This window comes from Miscanthus floridulus, chromosome 17, assembly GCF_019320115.1.
Source record: "Miscanthus floridulus cultivar M001 chromosome 17, ASM1932011v1, whole genome shotgun sequence".
In the NCBI taxonomy this organism is placed as follows: Eukaryota; Viridiplantae; Streptophyta; class Magnoliopsida; order Poales; family Poaceae; genus Miscanthus; species Miscanthus floridulus.
In genome coordinates, this window is record NC_089596.1 from 78,784,454 (window position 1) to 78,807,469 (window position 23,016).

The 23,016-nt window shown below is 45.6% G+C and overlaps 1 protein-coding gene across 3 annotated transcripts; it reads right to left on the reverse strand.

The window, feature by feature from the left end:
• Positions 1 to 371: 371 nt before the first annotated feature.
• Positions 372 to 15,906, reverse strand: LOC136518295 (uncharacterized). 3 transcript variants are annotated; one of them, XM_066511943.1, is made up of 14 exons: positions 15,466 to 15,906; positions 13,116 to 13,178; positions 12,129 to 12,557; positions 11,378 to 11,449; positions 4,765 to 4,890; positions 4,457 to 4,669; positions 3,854 to 3,901; positions 2,889 to 3,050; positions 2,626 to 2,787; positions 1,627 to 1,720; positions 1,430 to 1,548; positions 1,305 to 1,349; positions 871 to 1,000; positions 375 to 614 (listed from the first exon to the last, which is right to left on the reverse strand). In XM_066511943.1, the coding sequence occupies exons 1-14, from the start codon at positions 15,865 to 15,867 to the stop codon at positions 586 to 588; spliced, it is 2,094 nt and encodes a 697-aa protein (XP_066368040.1). In that variant the 5' UTR covers positions 15,868 to 15,906; the 3' UTR covers positions 375 to 585. The 3 variants fall into 3 exon arrangements, with proteins under 3 accessions (XP_066368041.1, XP_066368040.1, XP_066368039.1); XM_066511942.1 differs by having other exon boundaries at positions 375 to 1,000; XM_066511944.1 differs by lacking the exons at positions 4,457 to 4,669; positions 4,765 to 4,890 and having other exon boundaries at positions 372 to 1,000.
• Positions 15,907 to 23,016: the final 7,110 nt, after the last annotated feature.

Consider the following 23,016-nt stretch of genomic DNA (forward strand, 5'->3'; position numbering starts at 1 on the left):
CCCGTATACGTACACGATACTCGACGTAACAAAAAGATGGCGTCAAGACAAATCAGTAATCACAGCTACTCTACGTGACAAAATATATTCAAAGAGATAATATTTTCAGGTTTTCACGTCATAATATTCTGAAACTAATCTCACATCATTTTCATAAGTTTAATCCAAATATTCAAATAGATAATGATGACAAATTGCGTTTGGAAAAAAGATAATGATGACAAAAGTTTGAACTTGTTGACTACCCATTGGCCATTTATGACTGTAGGTAGTACATATTTGAACACTTATTTACATCTATGGACATAAACACCATACATCAGTGTATAAGAACTGCATACCTCAACAGGGCTCCTATAGAGTCTTGTGATCTATACTTGCGTCAACAAAACATAAACGGGAACTCTACAGAAGTAATTGGGCTTCTCCAACAAAAAAGTTGGTTCAAAGACACCCTTAATCAATTTTTAACAAAAGAAAACTCAGATTATGCTTGGTGAATTGTCTTCACAAAATTAAGGTGGCATCCACATAGGAAGCTACAAATTATTTGTTACATAGCTATATCTATACCAGAACATTCACCTACAGCACCACTGCTTTGCTCTGCCCTTCTACATCAACCGTGCACAAATTAGTTGATGAATTCAGTAAGGCAATCACAGCTGCTCTAAACATGACAAAATTGTCCTATGATATAAAGCTACCATGGCGAGAATCATTCCCCAAAATTTTGGACCAATAAAATACTAGGCACTGGCATTCAATACTTTACAAAACCTGTTTGTTTTTGTGCTTTGCCAAGAAATGACTCTATATCACCGTGGAATAGAGAAAGTTGTTTAGCTAAAGCAAAACCACAATACATACCATCCACAGCAGCACTTAATATGCCCCCAGCATAGCCAGCACCTTCCCCAATTGGATATAATCCTCGCAGTGATGTACTTTCGTATGTTTCTCCATGTCGTGAAATTTGTAAGGGAGAACTTGTCCTAGTCTGGAAACAGATCTTAAACAATAAGCATAAAAGTAACCAGAGGGTGGAAATATTCTTTTCTCAAATAATCAGGAAAGCTGGGTATCATGGCATTAAGAAGAACACTGAGAATAGAACAGCACCAAAACACACACAAATGAACCCACACTGGAGGGTGAAAATAAAACTTCATTGATAGGAGATACGGGCAAATGATTAACGAGTTGTTATCAAACTACAAGTAGACTTTCTCATGTCTAACTAGTTGGCGTTTAGAAATTTATCAGGTGAAGAATCATAGGAAAGAGCAGAGCAATTTGCATACCTCCACACCATGAAGTACGGCCTTGCTAGAAACAAAGCCTGGCATCTGAAAATATTGCATTACAAATGAATCACCACATGTGGGATTTAAATCATAAAACAAACACAAAATAAGAATTGTCATACCTCTCTGTCAATCATTATTATTGACTGTTGTAAAGCTTCAGTTATGTAAGGAGGGAATAGCTCATGGAGATTAGATGGACGAACTCCTAATCTGTAGCTTGATGGTGGCAGTGTTGTAACTGGAACAGACAACCAGGTTAATCAAAGTAAAACTAAATGATTACTTACTACCTTAAAAGTTTTAGCAATGTCAGTACCTGACAGTCTGTTGCTGATAAAATCGGTGACACACTGTGCAGGAACAACAAAATCCCCTCCACCCATCATAGCTGCTCTTCTTTCAAATTCTCTCTGGTTTCAATGAGTACCAATTTTTTGTGAGCTTAAGGAGGGAAACTTTGCCATTAAAATGCACTACAAATGAAGAAAAAAATTGTAGAACATTCTCTATGCTCATACATTTCATACTAGAACATAATGCACATCCATCGTAAACTTTAAGATGGATGGCAGTGATTTAAGCTGTCATTATTTTACATTAATTATTGTTGAGCTGAATGTATGAGCCAGTCCATTCAAACGCTTAAGTTGATGAACAAAGGTGGGCAGTAATTTGTTACATTATTTGCACAAAATTCTATATTTTCCACCCACTTGACCATTTGAGTCTTTATCTAAAATTAGATACACAAACAGTAATCACAAGGTTACAGTACCATAACAGAAAATTAGCTAAGTAACTCCCTAGAATTATTCCTTTGATATCCTTTGAGAACCGCTAACGAGTCAACTTTATCTTTTTAGTTAAAGAAAAGATCAAACTGATCAGACAATATGGATAGTTTATCATGTCTTTCCTACCCAACTTGGATACAGAACTTCTACAAGCGCGTTTGCAGAGTGATGGAGCGGCCACTAACCAGTAAGATCACCCTAGTTGGAGTCCTTGCCTTTATATCTCAAATCAAATTGTACTAAATATGTTTCCAGGTCGTATAGAGCCAAAATAATTGATTCAAGCATGAGGAACAAATATGTTTCCAGGTTGTACGGAGCCAAAATATTTTATTCAAGCATGAGGAACAAATATGTTTCCAGGTTGTCAGAAAACCTCTTGCGAGTTGCGACATCTGTGATTATTCTAGCGTGTTGCTTACTGAATGTACACTATTTGAATACAGGTAGACATTAGCAAGTTACTACAGCAATTTGAGTGGTTCTGTTGTTATCACACATAATCCTCATATAACAAGTACCTGGAATTCAACACCAGCAAGAGGACCATGGGATTGAAATGGCTTGAAATCATGAGATGATACAGTCACTACAAGAGCTGAGTTTGCCCACTTTGATGCACGCCGTGAGAACGACATGCCATTGATGCACAGTTCTGATGGATTTGTGCTGGTTGGAACAACCTGAATGCATGTCTCAAAAATTTGAATGGAACGTCATAGTATTACGAAATGGAATATCAGAGAGGGGAGGGAGGGAGGGAGGGAGGGAGCGAGTGCCTTGCCTGTCCACCCGGGCACATGCAAAACGAGTAGCAACTACGACTTGGCTCAGCTATGCCAATTTCATTCGCTGCGTCTCTTTCACCAACATACTTCGCTATTTTGTAATCTGCCACAGGTATCCGCCCACGTCCTCTCTGTACTTCAGCCGCCAGTTCGGAGTACTGCAATTTGTGACATTAGCAATAGCATGCATCATATGCTTAGCTACACCAAGCAGACAAGTAGTTGAGCATTAAATCATTATTTACCAAGCCCACAATGTGCAGATACATCAAAGGAGCACAGCAGATACTTCAAAATATTAAAATAGTACATTTTGTTTCCACTATTGTTTCCGGCAATTTGCATCTCCATTTCTCCATGTTTCATATTTTATGGAAATGATTCAGTTGATGGATTTCCATCGCTGCTTTCACCCTAGTATTACTTTATCACTGAACAGCAGAATCACGGATGGAAGCAAAGCTTGAGCTACCCTGGGCCAAGGCTGACCCTTGGTCGCAGCCCGGGAACAAAGGCACAGTACCATGCTTCAGTGTCCTGTCTAATAATTGTAAGTGAATTCATTCAAGTACGACACATGTTCCATAGCCTGTAGTACACAGGCTACCCTGCTCTGTGTTTAAAAGATAACTATCCAATCTGCTATCTGCATTACAAAACTGGGTGAAAGACCTTGGAAACAATAGGCAGTTTCTTTATTGTTTCCTTGATTACTAACAGATCACTCAGAAACAAGTTAACACTCTAAACCTCGCATAGTTGGCTTTGGCTTTAATTTTCCTCATTCGAAAATAGCCTTGAACATCAAATGTCATGCATGTAATAAAGGTAAAATTACAATTCCTTCTCTCTTAATGAAATGATACACAACTCTCTTGCGCATTTGAGAAAAAATAATGGTAAGCACACTGGACAGTGTCATCCAGAAAGAAGATGATCAGAATAAAGAAAAAGGTCTTACTTGGATACTGTTTATCAGTTCTTGGGGATGCTCAATTCTTAAGCCAACCTGTAAACAAGAACCTTTGACTTTAAGTTACATGAACTGAAGTGTAAGCAATTATTATTTAGTAGTGTAACTTGCAAGGATAAAGTGAATGACAGTTTATAAAAGGCTACAAGGGTGAGAATCTCCAAACACTTATGGCCCAGTTTAGTCAAAAAAATGAATTCACATTAGGCATTTCTAAGGAAGCTGTGCGATTTGTGTGGGTGCACAAAATGTTATTACTAGCAACATTGCATGTGAAAGTTGTATTTGAGACTGGAAAGTAAAATAGGGTACTGGGATATTGTTAAAATAAAGAACATTGATAAGCTATGGTCAAATGTTCAGAAGCTCATTAGTTTCTAATCCACAGGATTAGCAGGTTGTCTCATGAATTGGATGTGTGCTACATCATTTTAAATTTTAATATCCACAATGCCACCCAATGAGCTTTTGCATTTTAAAAAGCATGGCCTCATATCTTCCATTGTAAATTGTCTGCCATGTGACGACTTGATACAACCAACGTAAGTGATATCAACCTAGAATACGATTTTAATAGCATAGGCAACTTACAGAAAAACTTTTTGGGCTCATGTCTACGTTATGCTGCCAAAGCATACTATATGTGTCACGAGCTGAGTGACCAACTGCCAATACAACTGCATCAAATGCTAGTTTCTGGCTGGCAGAACCTGGCCGTAGTTCCACATCAGAGACCACAATTCCTTTTACCTGCCCATCTTCCACTATAAGGTCATCTACTCTAGCATTAAATCTTATGGTAACCTGTAAAAAAAAGGAATATGGTGCATCAATGCAATGGATCCTGCAGACCAAAAGAAACTACATAGCTCAATAAACACGTATATGCTGAAACTTACACCCAACTCTCTTAAGTGATGCCTGAAATTTCGCAGCAGTGGAACAAGTTTATCAGTACCCAAGTGTGGTTTACCATCAACTAAAATGTTTGGAGGGGCTCCAAAGTGAACAAATGTTTTCATAACCTGCAATCCAAGACCCACGGTAACTAAAATAACCAATGTGTTCAAAGCTCAAACTGTAGAAAATGCCTGATAAATCAGTTAAAGAGGCTTAAAAAATCAAAACTTAAATTCTCCTGTTGTTGGAGCCGTGCAGTCAAGTCAGTGGACAGGCTACACAGAAATGGCCTCGGCTCCCTGATCATCTTAATCGCATGGGAGATTTAGAAATACCGTGTTATGACCGGCATCCAGTATACAAGGCGTAGGCCCATTAGGGGCTAGGGGCTGCCGGCCAGGGCGGCCTAAAAGCCCATAGTTATTTTATTTAGTCCTATTATTAGAGAGAAGTATAAATACTTGTAAAGACTTTGAGATTGGATTAAGCAGAAACAGAGTTGTTTCCGGCTTCCTGAAGGGAGCCGGGATTTCCTAACCCTAGACGCCTCCTGCTGTGTCGCGCGCCGCCTCCTCCTTCACACGCGCGACCATGGCACCTCGACGCTGTTCGTCACGTTTCAAGCCTCGGCCTCCGATCTCCCACGACTACAACTTACGATCCGTCAGGGGCAGGCCTGCTGTCCCTATCAACCTGGTATCAGAGACCTTGCCGATCATGGAGTCCCCCGCTGCCTCCACAACCGCACCTTCACCGGTGATTTCCGCCGCGTTGCTTTCCACCACAGCGCCTCCCGCAACTTCAGGCATGGTGGTGACCCCGTTGCTGCCGCTGGGATCGGTGGCTGCGCCGGCCCCGGTATTCTCGCCGGAGCAGGACCTCAGCCACTGCATGCGGGAGGTCCAGGAAACGCTGCGGGCGCTCCTCCAAGGACAGCTGACCATCACGCTGCCGCTGCCCACACAACCACCACCACTCCCTCCGCCGCCGTCATCAGCCGCATCCTACCCGGCCATCTCGTACCCCTACGGGATGCCCAGCGCGGCACTGCCCTCGCCGCCGACCTCCGTATCGCTGCCGTCGACATATGTTCCGATTCAACAGATTCGTTTTCCACCGTCGCCGTCATAGATTCCGGCCTGGGCGCTCAGTTCCACCGCGCCAATCTACTCCACGACGACACCGCGGCCGTCCAAACCGCCGGCAATGACGACGGGCGCTGTTGTCGCTCACGGTGGGCCGTTCGCAGCAGGCACCCTCTATGGAGGTGTCGATGGCACGCTCCTCCATGGCAGCAGCCTCCTGCCGCACTCCATCGCCTCACCAACCATCAACAGCTTCCCTGCGGGTGGTAATCAGTGCGGCGAGCAGGAGGGTGACCATGGGCGCCTCCCCCCGAAGTTCTACAAGCTGGAGTCCTCGACGTACGATGGCTCTGAGGACCCCTGAACTGGCTCAATCACTGTGAGCAGTTTTTCAGGGGCCAGCGCACACCGGCCTCCGACCGCACCTGGTTGGCTTCTTACCATCTCAAGGGAGTGGCTCAGACATGGTACTACGCCCTCGAGCAAGACGAGGGCATGCCTCCTTGGGATCGCTTCGTGGAGTTGTGCCGTCTCCGCTTCGGGCCGCCTGTCCGCGGTACCAGATTGGCCGAGCTGGGGCGGCTACCTTTCCACTCCACCGTCCAGGAGTTCTCTGACCGCTTCCAGGCGGTGTTGTGCCATGCGCGCGACATCTCCACAAAGCAGAAGGCTGAACTCTACGTTGGCGGCCTCCCGGAGCACATTCGGGTGGACGTGGAGATGCGGGATCCACCCGACCTGCAGACCGCCACGTATTTGGCCCGGGCATTCGAGCGTCGCGCGGCGGCCATGCCTCCCGCGCCTCTGCAGCGGGGCACCCGATCTCCTCAGCGGCCTGGCTTTCCCCCGCGCGTGCCAGGCGCTGGTGCTCCTCCAGCTGGAGCTCCTGTGCCCCCAGTGGGCGGACCAGCGACGGCGGAACTGGCGCACCGGGGCTTTGCTTCAACTGTGATGAGCCCTACGTCCGCGGCCACGTGTGCCCACGGCTCTTCTACCTCGAGTCGGACGACTACATCAACGACGGGCTGGGGGAGGCCGCGGCGATGGATGATGTCGCCAACCCCGAGGCTCCGGACGCCGAGGAGCCTGCGGCCGCTAATGCTCTTGTGGTCTCTCTACACGCCCTTGCAGGGATCCGCACGGACAATACGATGCTACTCCTGGCGATGGTTAAAGGGGAGCGGTTGTTGGCGCTACTCGACACCGGCTCCACGCACAACTTCCTCCATGGCGCGACGATGCGCCGCCTAGGGCTCACCCCGACGGGCGGTGAGCGGTTCCGTGTCACCGTGGCCAACGGCGACCGGCCACCTTGCGAGGGCATTGCTCGCCACGTGCACATCCGCATCGGCTCGGAGTCCTTTTCCATCACGTGCGTCGAATTGGACTTGGGCTGCTTCGACTTCATCCTCGGCGTCGACTACCTACGGACCTTGGGTCCCATCTTGTGGGATTTCGAGGCCATGACGCTGTCCTTCTGGCGCGAGGGCAGACGCGTCCTTTGGCAGGGCGTGCGCAGCCCCGACGCGGCGGTCCCACAGCAGCACCTCGCTACACTCTCCGCCGAAGCCCAGCAGCCGCTGATGGACTTGCTGCAGCAGCAGCAGAGCGCCGTCTTCGACGAGCCCACGGGCCTCCCACCGGTGCGCCCGTATGACCACCGCATCCACCTGCTGCCCGGCACCGCCCCGGTCGCGGTGCGCCCGTACCACTACCCCCAGCTGCAGAAGGACAAGCTGGAACGACAGTGTGCGGCCATGCTCACCCAGGGCATCATCCGGCCGAGCACCTCTCCGTTCTCCGCACCCGTCTTGCTGGTACGGAAGGCGGACAAGTCTTGGCGCTTCTGCATCGACTACCGCGCCCTCAACGCCAAGACTTCCAAGGACAAGTTCCTGATTCCGGTGGTGGATGAGCTGCTTGACGAGCTCCATGGCGCTCGCTTCTTCACCAAGCTCGATCTGCGCTCCGGGTATCATCAGGTGCGGATGCATCCCGACGACATCGCCAAGACTGCCTTCTGCACGCATCACGGCCACTACGAGTTCCTGGTGATGCCGTTTGGGCTCTCCAATGCCCCAGCAACCTTCCAGGCCTTGATGAACGATGTGCTCCGACCCTACCTATGGAGGTTCATGCTGGTATTTTTCGACGATATTTTGATCTACAGCTCTTCGTGGGCTGAGCACCTGCAGCACGTCAACATCGTCCTCAATGCGCTGCGGGCACATCATCTTCACCTGAAGCGCTCCAAGTGCTCATTTGGGGCGACATCGGTGGCCTATCTAGGCCATGTGATCTCCGAGGGCGGCGTCGCCATGGACGCCGACAAGGTCACCGCCGTTGCTGCATGGCCGACTCCACGCTCCACCCGGGGCCTCCGCGGCTTCTTGGGCCTTGCGGGCTACTACCGGAAGTTCATCCGGGACTTCGGCCTCATCGCAGCACCGCTCACGCGTCTCTTACGGCGAGATGCGTTTGCATGGGACGACGACGCAGCAGCAGCATTCGAGGCGCTCAAGAGCGCCTTGACCACAGGGCCCGTTCTCCAGATGCCGGACTTCGCCACGACCTTTGTCGTGGACTGCGACGCGTCTGGTGCGGGGTTCGACGCTGTCCTACATCAGGGCGCGGGACCCCTCGCCTACTTCAGCAGGCCCTTTGCTGCCCGACACTTGAAGCTTGCAGCGTATGAGCGAGAGCTGATCAGCCTGGTGCAGGCAGTGCGCCATTGGCGCCCATACTTGTGGGGGCGGCATTTTCTGGTTCGTACTGACCACTACAACCTCAAATTCTTGCTTGATCAGCGCCTGTCCACCGTTCCGCAGCATCAATGTATCAGCAAGCTCTTCGGCCTCGACTTCTCTGTGGAGTACCGCCCGGGGCGTCTGAACACCGTGGCGGACGCTCTGTCTCACCGGGACGCAGAGGAGGGGGCTACGACCACCAATGAGGGGGCGACTGTGGCTCTTCATGCCCTGTCTGGGCCGACCTTCGCCCTCCTGGATGACATCAGGCGGGCAACAACGACCGCGCCCAATGGCCAGCAGCTCCTCCAGCAGCTCCGGGCCGGCGAGCTCTCAGAGCCGTGGCACCTCGACGATGGGCTCCATCTCCATGGGTCCCGCATCTTTGTACCGGACCATGGGGACCTGCGCCACCAGGTGCTCCTCCTGGCGCACTCGGCTGGCCACGAGGGAGTCCAGAAGACCCTCCGCCGCCTCCGCGCCGATTTCTACATTCCACGGGATCGCGTGTTGGTTCAAGATTGGGTGCGTTCTTGCACCACCTGCCAGAAGAAGACGGAGACGTTGCAACCGGCGGGGCTGCTGCAGCCCCTCGAGGTGCCGTCCCAAGTATGGGCCGACATCTCGATGGACTTCATCGAGGGGCTGCCCAAGGTCGGTGGCAAGTCCGTCATTCTCAACGTGGTGGATCGCTTCTCCAAGTACGCTCACTTCATCGCGCTCGGCCACCCCTACACCGCCACGACCGTCGCCCGGGCCTTCTTCGACGGCATTGTCCGCCTTCATGGGTTCCCGCTGTCCGTTGTCAGTGACCGGAACCCCATGTTTACCGGGCACGTGTGGCGGGATCTCTTCCGGATGGCCGGCGTTAAACTCCGCATGAGTACGGCGTTCCACCCGCAGACGGATGGCCAATCTGAGGTGGTCAACAAGGTCATCGCCATGTACTTACGTTGTGTGACGGGCGATCGCCCGCGTGCATGGGTGGACTGGCTCTCGTGGGCGGAGTATTGCTATAATACCTCCTTCCACACCGCCCTGCGCGCCACTCCCTTCGAGGTCGTCTACGGTCGGCCTCCTCCGCCAATGTTGCCCTACACGCCAGGGACGGCGCGTACGGAAGCTGCTGATGCTCTTCTACGATCCCGGGATGAGGTCCTGGCAGAGGTTCGCCAACGTCTTTTGCAGGCCCAGCAGTTGTCCAAGAGGTATTATGATGCAGGGCATCATGATGTGGAGTTCCAAGTGGGTGATTGGGTCTGGCTACGGTTGCTGCACCGCACGGCGCAATCCCTCGAGCCGGGCGCCAAGGGCAAGCTGGGTCCCCGCTACGCAGGGCCGTTCCGCGTCCTGGAATGCATCGGCCGGGTGGCGTACCGTCTGCAGCTGCCAGAGGGTGCTCGTTTACATGATGTCTTCCACGTGGGCTTGCTCAAGCGCCACAAAGGGGACCCTCCAGCGGCGATGGGCGCCCTTGAGCCGACCCTGGACGGTCGGCTGCTGCCAGCTCCTGCCAAGGCGCTCCGGGCTCAGCAACGCCGGGGTGCCTGGCAAGTACTCATCCAGTGGCACGGCTTCTCCGAGGAAGATGCAACATGGGAGCCCGTCGACGAGTTCCGCACCCTCTACCCTGACTTCCAGCTCGAGGACGAGCTGTTTGCGCAGGCGGAGAGAGATGTTATGACCGGCATCCAGTATACAAGGCGTAGGCCCATTAGGGGCTAGGGGCTGCCGGCCAGGGGGGCCTAAAAGGCCATAGTTATTTTATTTAGTCCTATTATTAGAGAGAAGTATAAATACTTGTAAAGACTTTGAGATTGGATTAAGCAGAAACAGAGTTGTTTCCGGCTTCCTGAAGGGAGCCGGGATTTCCTAACCCTAGCCGCCTCCTGCTGTGTCGCGCGCCTCCTCCTCCTTCACACGCGCGACCACGGCACCTCGACACTGTTCGTCACGTTTCAAGCCTCGGCCTCCGATCTCCCACGACTACAACTTACGATCCGTCAGGGGCAGGCCTGCTGTCCCTATCATACCGCAATGACCGAGTCTTCAACAATGCTTCCAAATATTTCCTTGGTGGTTAGAAGAGAAAGGAGCCCTATGGAGCTCAACCAGGGCTCAGGGCATCCAGAACCTTATCTAGGTTCTGTTTTCTGTTCTTTGTGGTCTTTTTCTGTGATTGAAGGTGGGTTGCTTGCTCATTGTGATCTAGTGCAAGGGTGGGTTTGGTGTGTGGTATCTTGGTGTTGTACATTTGGTACTCTTCTTAATGAAATGACACACGCTCTCCTGTGTAGTAAAAAAAACACAGCACTAGTTCCTTCGATAAGGAGACAATGAGGCACATCTCTGAAGAAAATAAATTGCAATGAACGCAAACAAAAAGTTTATGCTAAAATCGTCCGAACTGGTCAGCATATCCATGATCAGTGCCATTAGCTTGTCCGAACCATGGAATCTAGAACCTGGTCTCCTGGTGACTGACAGGTCCTAAAAGGCTAACAATGCTGTTTAAAAATCCCTTATAAAAAAAATTCTGTTTAAAAAACTTGGACAAATATCAAAGCGATTTCATTCAAAAAAAGTCATGAGCTCTTGAACAATTGGAACATGAAAGTGGACTATTACACAAAACAATATTTGAGGTTGAGGTACAGTAGGAAGTTTCTCACGCCTGGACATTGTGAAAAAATAGTGCACTACTGAGAAAATGATATATCAGACTATGAGAGTAAAACTTTATACTGAAAATAGATTGATGTAGGCAGGAAGGTTCTCACAGCCTGAACACCATCAGTGTTTCTTCCTATCCTGGTCATCAGCTTCCCATCACTCCATGTACCTGCACCACCCTGTTATGATTAAGAACAGAAGATCAAGAATCGATGGCCTTAAGATTTGAAGGAACATGAACACTGGATTAATTATTTGATCGCTCCTTTTAGTACCCAAATGGGTTCTTGATACTCCAAAATCATGTTTCGGGGCCTATCTCATGTCAAAAGTACTACTTGTATCAGACTAAACAAGTATAAGCATATTATGGGTCCAGATAATTCATAAAAAAGGCAAGACTCATTTAATCAAGAAAGGAGTTCACAAATTGTTAGACTCGATAATTCAATGAGTTGGCTTTAATTGTACGTAAGAAAATAGTTTAGTGTAGTAAATGTGTGCATGAAAACAGCTTCCCAAAATGGAAAGGTTGTATGAAAGGTTACAACTGAATGTTTTTTTTTAGAATTCATTCAGTTCATCAGGAACATCCTTAAACGATCCATATGTTTTTTTTATAATTCATTCAGTTCATCAGGAACATCCTTAAACGATCCATATGTTTTTTTTATAATTCATTCAGTTCATCAGGAACATGTATGCCTTCATTTTTTAGATTATTAAATCAACATACATAGCTCATTTTAAATACACTAAATCAACAAATTACCTATTTCAATATTGCTTAACAAAGGCAACTCACCCCACTGATCATTTTGTGATGTCTTAGTAGAAAAATAGGAATCACTAGAATACCTCGCCAAAGCAAAAGTTGCTCTCTGATTGTAGGATTCGCCTAACTGCTAGCGCACCAATGTCACGACCTCTCTGTTCAACAGGCTGACCACGCTCCAATAAGGTAACTTCTGCACCAAGTTCACCTAGCACAAGGGAAGCAAACAAGCCAGATGGTCCACTTCCTATAACTGCCACTCTCGGCTTCTTTTGTTGATGATAAATCATACCACTATGAGTATCCCTGATTCCTAGTACATTATTGGAACCTTTGTTATTAACATTGAGCATGCTGACTAGATCAGCTGCTAACTTCTCTTCAGGCATGTATTCTACAGCTCCAAGTTTGGGCTCCAGCCGAGCAATAAAATCCCATGCCCTTGGCTCTATATCAAGAATCTTCTTAACATCCATATCAACAATGTAAGTGAACTGAGGTTCTTTCAAAACCTGTAGAAGTCACACATATTTATTATTGATGGTATGAACAAATATATCCATTTTCTGATACTAATAGAAGTAAATACAGTTACAAATGCGGTGCAAACTAATCCAGTTTTGTATGATGAATTCCATATAAATATGTCTAGGAAAGGATAAGTACATAGATAAACTAGTTGATTGGACTTTGGAGCAAGCAGATATGACAAAATACTATCACTATTGCAGAAGATCACAATTTTCATAAGACCATAATGTCATTACTATTGCACTCAACAAATTGCTGACATGGGGGATGCCTAGAATGGGTGAATAACTATGAAAAAGACAAAATGTTGCCTTCCAGTCTGAGTGGGAGCACAGAACCACCAATAGAACGCTGACAACTTAACTGTGGAGATCAGGAGATGCATGGTGAATCTTACTATATTGTTTCTTAACATCATGTCTATTTGCCTATTTGGGCCTTTGTAATCCAATTTATATGAATCGTTTCAGTAGTTTCAACATCAAGCATACATATCCCAATATTAACTAAGATAGAAATGATATCATCCCATGAAGAACCTTTCGTGCGTCGAATGACTTGCGGATGACAGTGAAAGCCTCATCAGGAAGCATAGAAGGAACCTGATGCACAGCAGAATCAATTAGAGACATAATCACAGCACAAGTCTCGACCACAACAATGACAGCATAAAAGATGAACGCTGTACTATGAAATAATGAGAGAGCCAGGCAGATCCAAGCAGGCGACCATTTGGATTATAAGTTTGTATATGGGTAGTACAACAGTACAACACTCATCCTACCAGTTAACTTACCACATTCATTCTATGCAGGTTCATAATGCAGCCCGGCAATGTTACCGTTACCTTAAAACATGCAGATGTTAATCCAATTGCAAACCCTACCTTAGTGCCAAACCTACATTTGTCAGGAACTATATTTGAACCGATTTCAAAAGAAGGTTTAGCGCGAACACAGGGATGGTGCAAGTGGCTACGAAGAGTCAAAGAGTAGATGTCAGTTTAAACTAGCTTAATTCCGGGACAGTTCCTAAAACTCAAGCAAAACAAATTGCATACCACAAGTCTAACTACTTGAAAAAGGTGGCTACCGACTTAAGGGATTGTGCACGAGACTAACCTAGGAGGAACGAGGCAGTGTTTCAATATGAAGAAAATAGGCAACCAAAGAAATGGATGTTGTTTCTTTTTATTGCTGGTCACTCATGATGTTGCTGGATGGCTGACCGCCTTGCTCAGTGAGGACTCCCACATCCTTCTGTGTGCCGTCACTGTGATTAATCTGTGGAAACAATCAACCATCTTTCGCTATCCTGTGTTTTTGAAAGTGAGTTTTGGCTTCAGTTGCTGCAGAAGGTTGGTCTCGTCTCCATTTCTGTGCCACAGCCGGATGATTGCTTTGTTGGAAGAGTGGTGGAACAATTTCTCTTCCGGTGTTAACAATCAATTTCAGAAGGGTGTCAATTCTCTTATTATACTAGGACAGGGGCGGATCCATATTGATCCATGTGGGTGCGGCCGCACCCAGACCAAAATGCGGAATACGTTCTAGTATACAAGTTTCTACCCTATTCGTACCCCTTTGGGCCAAATGTCTGCACCCATAGCCCAGCTTAGCCAACATGCAGCCCAACAAAGCAACGTACCTAGAAGCTAGAACTCCGTTCTGACTCTTCGCCTCTTGCCGCGCCCGACGCATCGCCTGCCTTCCCGTGCGCTCTCTTCCCTTCTGCCCTTCTCAGATTCTCCCACGCGGCCACGCCTCATCACTTACCTCGCGAAGTCACAAACTCCCGAGGCCAGGCAGCCGTGGCCCGTGGCCGGCCGCGGCTCTACTTTCAATTTTCGATTAATCTAAGAATCTAAATTGGCTTCAATTTCTTGGTTCAAGCCTTCTTGATTATTTGTTCATATTCTAGGGTTAGGATGTTTGATTCTTTCTGTGATGAAAATTAGTATTAGTGAAAAAAAAATTCTTGTGGAAGCTAGTTCAAGAGCTTGATAGCCGTTTTAGTGAGACAAGCTCTCAGTTGCTTGTTTGCTCAGCTGTTTTAAATCCAAGAGATTCATTTCATGATTTTAATGTGGAGATTTTGATGAACCTAGCAAAATTGTATTCTGATGATTTTAGCTCTAGAGATTTAAGGGATCTTAGCCACCAACTTTGCCTCTATATTGCTGATGCGAGAGAGGACAATCGATTCTCCAATATAAAGTCGTGCTATGAAGTAAGCCCATATGGCCGCACCCCCCTCCATATTTCTCTAGCTCCACCACTGACTAGGAACCTGGACCTTGTGGCTGCACCACAATAGTTGTGTGTTTGATGGGGCATCTCCTAACCTGGCTACAGCTCTTTTGCTCGCTAGTGAGGAGCCGCATTCGTTGGGTTTGGCTGGAGCCATGGAGGGTGAAGCATATCTTATCTCTTTACACTTCAGCCGGACAACTGTGGAGTTTAGGTCGGGGTCGTGTGTTTTTCACTGTAATTAAACTACTGCCCCTGGCTTTTACCCTTTGTGTGGTGTGTGTTTGTAAAGGCTCTTACCCTTTTTCTTCTTAATTCAATGATGTGTAGCTCTCCTGCTTCTTCAAGAGAGAAAAATGGGACTGTGCACATGCCAAGAGAAGATACGATCCTGTGTTAGCTAAATGGCAGTAACCAAGTTCAGCTACACATTCTACCAGCATTCAAAGTTAAGCATCGTCGAATGCATGAAGTCTCAAGCCTACCATTTTTTAAGCAAGATGGCAGGCTCAAGCCTACCGTTCAACGCACCAAACCTCTGTTTCAGTAAGCTATCGGTGGTTCACTAAAAAACTCGCAATTGCAGGGCATTTCGAATTAAACTGTCCCATCGATTTAAAGCGGTGGTTGATTAGCGTACCGGGAACTTGATGGCTTTGGCGATGGCCTGGAGTAGCGGCAGGGAGATGCCGGTGAAGTCCTTGCCTGGGTCGTCGCGGGCGGGGACGGCGAGCTTCGAGAGCCGCCAGTACCCGGACTCCCGCCCCTTTCTCCCCTCCTCCGGGGCGGCCTGGCGTAGCAGCTCCTGTTGTCGCCTGTTCAGCCGCTTCTTCTCCGACGGGTACCGCCGCTTCCCCGTGCGCTTCGCGCAGCGCACCACGGCGCCCCACCCGCATCGGAGTGGCCGCGGGAACGAGCTGGTCGCGCCATGGAGGACGAGGCTAGGGCTCGGGCGGTGCAGAGACTGGGGCAGCGGGAGGGAGAAGGCTGTGAGACTGAGGCTCGAGGCGGAGGCGGAGGCGGTCGCGAACGCCATCGCCATGGCGCGGATGGTGGGCTGGATTGGAAGAAGGCAGGTAGAGCGCATGCGCATGCGCGTGCGCAGCCCTGTGGATAAGAGTGGGTTTAGACTAGCACCTGTTCGCTCGTGGTTTCAGGCAGCCCAAACCAACCAGCCAACAATGTTTTCTTCTCACAACAAATTAGCATTAGCCAGTTCAAACTAGCTCAGAAACCAACCAGTGAACAAGCCATAGAGGTTTATTGCGGGTCTATCGAGGCCGCGTGTTCATTTGAACACTCAAATTTATGCAACGAGAAAATCAAAATGTAATAGGTCTTCTGATATATCGAAAGACGCGGGCTGGGTACGGCAAATATTGGGGTGTTGGGTTTTTTTTAATGATTTAATAGTGTTGTGTGAAAGAAAATAAGCTAAAATAAGTTGAAATAATTTAAGACCGTATCAGTCGAACACATCGTTGCAAATTATAAAATGGCTTTTCCTATATTCACAATAAATAAATATTTTTTTCCAACCAAGATTAACGGAAATACAGAGTTTGTGTAGATAGAAGACAGAGAACAGTACGCAGAAAAGAGTTCCAGTAACCTGCGATCGAAACTACTGACTAGGCAACCCATGCTCTGACTCAGAGCAGCAAAAGCTAAGCACCCTGTTCACTGCTCAGCTATAGTTATGAGTTATAATATAGTATTTTTCTCTTATAATAAAAGAGCATCGGTTAATTTATAAGCGATAGAAATGATAAAGCGAACAGGTAGGCCCTCCGTAGCGTACCAGTAGCGCTTGAAAATTTTTTCGATACACGTAGGCTCATCGGAACCAGCATCATCAAGCCATAGTGTGGTAGCATCACTCTTGGTCCCACAAACGAAAAAAGCATCCATATAAAATACTACGTCAATCTATCTGATGTACCGAGTACTAGGTAAAAGCATCCAACTTTGATTATTTAATTCACAAAGCTTGTTCGCTTAATCGTAAAGGATCATAAATTTTCAGCTAGAATAGTATTTTTCTCTCACATCAAACCAGCCAGCAGTAATAATCCACGATCGTATACGATCGTTTCAGCTCCAGCCGAACAGGTTGATCCGCTTCAGAAATTTTAGGCGCTAACATCGGCTGCTGCAGTGTATAGAACGGTGTTGAGATTTTCTCTCTTCTTTTAGCACTACTTAAGCTATACACTGCATAGGGCCTAAACTGCCTACCAGGACTCTCCGGCTCTCACAGCGCTCCACCAGGAGAGTTTAAAGAGAGTAACAGACAGCACCAAGGAACACTTCAGCATATATACATCAAAAGAGACTGAAAACAGTGACGACTTGTAGGACGCCGCTTTCACCACTATTCGTCTCCCAGCCCTCACGCTGTAGCGTTGTCTTGTCCATCAGAATCACCATCCTGCAGCTGACCTGAATTGTCATCGCCTTTCTTCTGCCGCTTCAAAATCTTGTTCGCTATCTGGAGCATTGTATTCAGACCATCTTCTAGCTGCTTCCTGTCTGGTTCAGAGTAGAGACCTGCCCAATATCTCATTAGTGTGCAAACATGGTATAATATTTCAATAGGATTCTTAATAACAACTTTCTCAAAGCATGCCTTATTTCGTGCCTTCCAGATAGCCCAGCAAATAGCTGCTATCCCGCACATATGATACTTCTTACCAAATGGCAGCCATTTATCACACCATTTCCAGCATTGGTCCAGGTTTTTTGGAATGGTATTAGCTCCAAAACATTTTGCTATGATAGCCCAGATTTTTTTGCCACAGAACATTGAAAAAACAGATGAGGGATGTTTTCAGGACTTCTACAGAAATAACACTCAGGGTCACCTTTCTATTTTCTTTTGATCAAGTTGTCTTTAGTTAGAACTGCATTATTGGTTAATAACCACATGAAAATTTTGATTTTTGCCGGCACTTTCCCTTTCCAGATCATCCTATGATATAAACCGCCGTCAGAACTTGTCAGAGCATTATAAACTGACTTAACAGAGAACTTCTTATTCTTCCCTAGAGCCCAGAATATCCTATCAGACTCGTTCATTCAAGGGAAAGGAAGAAGCATCCCTCCATATGTGTTCCCAGCTATTTCTCAGATCTTTAGGAAGCCCTCTTCTAAATGTCATAGCAACCTCTCCACTTCTCATCTCATCAACAGTAATATCTTTCTGATCACAGAGCTCAAATAGCACTGGGGCAATCTCACAGATGGGCTGCTGGTACAACCATGCATCCTTCCAGAATCTGGTGATATTTCCACTTCTAATCCACACTGTTCTGCCAAGCAAGTAGATTTCTTTCACTTTAAGCATATCATACCATACAGATGAATCATTCAGTTTATGTGCAACACTATGAATTGTGTCATTTCTCAAATATTTGTATCTAATGATATCCTGCCATAGCCCCCCTTCTTTTTCAAGTTTCCACCACCATTTACTTAGTAAGCTAATGTTCATTTTTCTCAAATTCTTAATTCCCAAACCACCTTTTTCTTACTTTTGCAAATCTTTTCCCATTTAACCAAATGATATTTCTTTTTGTCCCCCCTCCTTGCCAGAAGAAACTTCTTCTGATTTTGTTTAATCTTTCCACTACTGTTTTGGGTAATAAGTACAAAGACATGTGGTAAATTGGAGAGTTATTCAAACTGGAACTAATAAGTGTGGACCTGCCAGCAATTGACATACATCCACCTTTCCACACATCCAGCCTCTTGAGACTTTTGTCAATAAGTGGAAGCCAGTCACCAACATGTAGCCTACTTGGACTCACTGGGACCCCTAGATATTTGATAGGGAACAAGCCAATCTGGCAGTTAAACAACTCAGCATATGCCTGCCCCCAATTACCTTCATCATTTATCATAATAACTTACTCTTATTGAAATTGATTTTGAGTCCAGCCATCATCTCATAAACATATAACAGAAATTTCATATTAACAGCCCCTTCCATATCATTTTTAAGAAAATAATCGTGTCATCTGCATATTGTAGAATTGCCACCCCATGGGGTATGATGTGATCATGTGATCAATCAGTCCTATGATTAGGCCATTCTGTTGAGCTTTGGAAACCATCCTAGTTAAACAGTCTGCAATCAAATTGAAGAGAATTGAAGACAGGGGTCACCCTGTCCGACTCCTTTATGACTTTTTATGTAAGGACCAATGGAGTTATTAACTTTTACACTAACTGTCCCCATGTAACCACTTGCTTGATCTAGTTACACCATTTCTAACTAAAACCTCTCTTCTCCATGCACTCAAATAATAATTTCCAGTTATCCTTGTCATATGCTTTTTCAAAATCAAGCTTCAAAATGACCCCAGTTTCATTTTTTCTTTTTGTCTCATGTAATATCTCATGTAAACACAAAATCCCAGACATTATGTTTCTGCCCTTCATAAAGGCAGTTTGATTACAGTGAACTAAATTATCTGCAACAATCTCTAATCTGATTGTCAAGGTTTTGGTGATAAGTTTATACAGACAATTGAGCAAGCATATTGGTCTATATTGTTGAATTCTATTTGCTTCCTTCACCTTAGGTAGTAAAGTTATAATTCCATAATTGAGTCTACTGATATCTACCTTTTCATGAAAAAAGTCATCAAACAGTTTCAAAATGTCCACTTTAATGATATCCCAGCAAGATTGATAGAATTCTATGGGAATTTTGTCTGGCCCAGCAGCTTTATTGCTATCCATTATAAACAAGGCCGTTTTAACTTCAGATTCAGTAAAAGGTTGGCAAAGGGCATTGTTATCCGCCTCAGACACCACAGCCGCCTCAGACCACATATCAGGGTCAGTTTGAGTGTTAAAATCTACACCAGGGCCAAAGAGTTCAGAATAGTATTTGGTAGCATGTTCCAATAATTTGTCATTTCCTTCAATTATCTGATCTCCATCTTCCAGAGAGATTATTGTATTTTTTTTCTTTTTCGCCCATTTGCACATCTATGAAAATATGTAGTGTTATTATCTCCCTTTAGCAGCCATGTCTCATGGCTCCTCTCAAACCAATATGTTTCTTCCAGATCAAGCAGTTTAAAATTCTCACACATGAGCCAAACCTTCCTTTCCATTTGCATCTCATTCAAGCCAATAGTTTCCTCATAATTTTCCAGGTCTACTAATTCTACTTGAATCTCTTTCCTTTTTTCTCATTTCACCCTGGAGGTTAAAGCCCCAGCCCTTGAAATATTGCTTAGTAAGTTTCAATTTTTGTTGGATCTTATCAAGAACTGACACAGCTCTGCATGGTTTGAGCCATATTCTTTCCACATTTTTGAAAAATTCAGGATTCTTTAGCCAATTAAGGTCAAATCTGAATTGAATGAAAGGCAATTTAACGCAAACTCCAGAAGAAATGATTAAAGGGTTGTGGTCAGATATCTCCCTTGGTAATTTCCTGACCAAGGCTTGAGGAAAAATGTGTTCCCAATCTTTGGTGACTAATATTCTATCGAGCTTCTCTAACACTGGACATTCCTGATTATTCGACCATGTGTACAACCCCTCAGTCATGATAATTTCTCTTAGCTCATAGAATTGAATGAGAGAATTGAATAAGTTTGTAGTGTTTTCTCATTTGCATACCAAATTATATTGAAATCTCCACCAATCAAAAGGGGTTCAGAGTTTGATGAACAGAATCTAGAGAGTTCAGTTAGGAAAGCAACTTTGTTTTCTTCCTGTGCAGCCCCATAAACAATCAACAAATTCCACTTGATCTTATTCGTTTTATCCCACAGATTTAACTGTAACATGTATTCACCTTGCTTAAAGGTGCCAACATCATATAACTCAATTCGTACCCCAACTAAAATTCCACCAGATTTTCCTTTTGATGGGTTCCACATCCAAAGAAACTCTTGAGAAGGATAAAATTTCCTTAATAATTTATCATCACAATTTGCAATCATTGTTTCTTGCAATCCTATAAAGTGAAACTGATGTTCAAGAATAAGATCTTTAAGAAATGTAGAGACCCCTTTCTTTTTAAGGCCTCTACAATTCCATATTAAGCCTTGTAATGTCATTTTTTCTTTGATTTTTCCTCTTCCTGACATTCAGGGGTATCTTAATACCCTCTGAATTCAGAGTGTGCAAGCCAAGATCTTCCTATTCTTGCTTTTTCCCACTTGAGGAGAATTTAATTTTCTTTTTCCTTCCTTTTCTTGTATCCTTATTTGCAGAAATAGTCACTAAGAAGTCTTCTGACTCAGAAGAATCTTCCTGGTGCCATTCAATCAACGAAGGTTCTTTATTATCTTCACTGTTATCAATCATATCAGCCTGATCATTTTGTTTGTTAATTTGCTGCTTATTATATAAATTATCTCTAGCTAGTTCAAGTTCCTTAATCATATCAAAGGTTTCAAAATCCTCTTCCTCAATTACCACACCCATATGTTTTGTAAGAGAACACATTGCAGAATTATTAATATCAGACAAAGCAACTGAATGATGGGAGTTACCTTCCATACATCTCTTCCTTGCCATGTTTTCATTCTTCTCCTGAGTGGTCAGATGAATGTCTTTTCTAAGCCTTTCACTTCTTCTTCTTTCTTGTTGATCTCCCCCTGGCAGAGTGATTTTGCTGTCCATCACCTTCTGGGGCTTCAAAGGTTTCATGGTCTTGTCTAGAGCATCTTCTTGACTTGCCTTCACAACAGTAACTGTACTTTCTTGGGTATTGATCACCCCATCTTCTTCAACACCAGCAGCTTGAATATCTTGGACAGTATCTTTAGGATTGTCATCAAGAGATTTCTCCATCAGCTTTGTTTGCATCACTTGATTCATAATATCCATCTCAGTATTGTGTTCCATGCACCAGAATTTCTGTGATTCATCTCCACCACTTGTCTTTGAGCATTGACCCACATCCTCATAACCATCAAGTCTTCTGGTCCTTTCACTCAAACTTTCACTCTCAGCATCTGATTCTTCAAATGTTTCTGGAATGTGCACCTTTTCATTAGCATCTTCAGCCATTACTATCTCTTTGGATTTTGGTTCTATAGTGACAGAGGCTGATTTGACCATGCATTTTGGAGGAGCTGATGCACAACCTGTCACTTGTTTGCCATTTTTTGATCCAGCTTCAGAAGACCTGGGAGGTTCAGATGAGTTTGTAGACAGCTGTTTGTTAAGATCAGAAGTGATGAGGACATGACCTCCATACATATGACCATGCTTGGAGAACCATATGGAGACCAAGGAGATCAGCGAGGGTGTCCTAACCGAGAAGGAGGCCCGAAGCTCATCCTGTTCGAGTCACCATGGTGGAGGCCCAAATCAAGTTTGAGCCCATCTCGGATTCTATGACCAGTCTGTCATAAAACTGGTCACACGGGCGCGTCCGGGCTCCGTTTTCGACGATCCACATATGGATGGAAAGCTAATTAGATAAGGAAGCCAATGCAAGTGGTCTCACGTCAAAAGCCCTTCGGAATCAACAGGAATCGTCAAAACAAGTCAGCGTCCAGAATCTACCAGGGTGCTGCGACACCGTCTTTTGGTCCGTTGGACCGTGTATCGTGTTTGGGCCCATTAGGGGGCGCGTCTAGGGGGTGACGCCCAAGACTCTATAATTAGCAGCCATCGCTCTTCTTAGGGTTTGAGTTTTGTTTAGTTCTTGATTTCCTTGTGAAACAGACGTCGTTTTGCTGCAACTATGCCGCCAAGATCGCTTCCTGTGAATTAGGGCCCCGTTCTTGATCTTGTTCGCCTGTGGCGATTAGTCCTTTCGAATAAAGACTTGAACTCATTTTTGTTATCATAAGCTTCATATTTATTTGCAATTTCAGATTGCGTTCATCCCGTTCTTGCTTGTGTTCTCGATTCGCTTGCAGGAAAGCCTTCTCGGCGAGGTCAATCGCGTTCGCGTGGTTGATAACCAACGGAGCAGTGATGTAACGGTTGTGGAGGTCCGAATCAGTCTTGGTTCGAAGCCTAGATCGTGAACGTCGAGTCTCCACCAATAGACGCTATCATACCTTTCGAAAGATCGGGCCTTGTCTACATTAAGCGGTATTAGAGACATTGTTGTCCGTTAGGTATAACTTTGTTTTTCCCTTTAGATTGTTACTGTTTTTGCTTTACCTATAGTCCAGAAAAAACCCAAAAAAATATACACCACCAC

Excerpts from the sequence above, each read along its gene's own strand:
- LOC136518295 (XM_066511942.1), bottom strand. The coding sequence starts at position 15,867 with ATGGCGATGGCGTTCGCGACCGCCTCCGCCTCCGCCTCGAGCCTCAGT. Across the intron at positions 11,450-12,128 it reads GCAACTTTTGCTTTGGCGAG|GGTGGTGCAGGTACATGGAG; the intron begins GTATTCTAGTGA and ends TAATCATAACAG. Across the intron at positions 4,891-11,377 it reads ACACTGATGGTGTTCAGGCT|GTTATGAAAACATTTGTTCA; the intron begins GTGAGAACCTTC and ends CTTGGATTGCAG.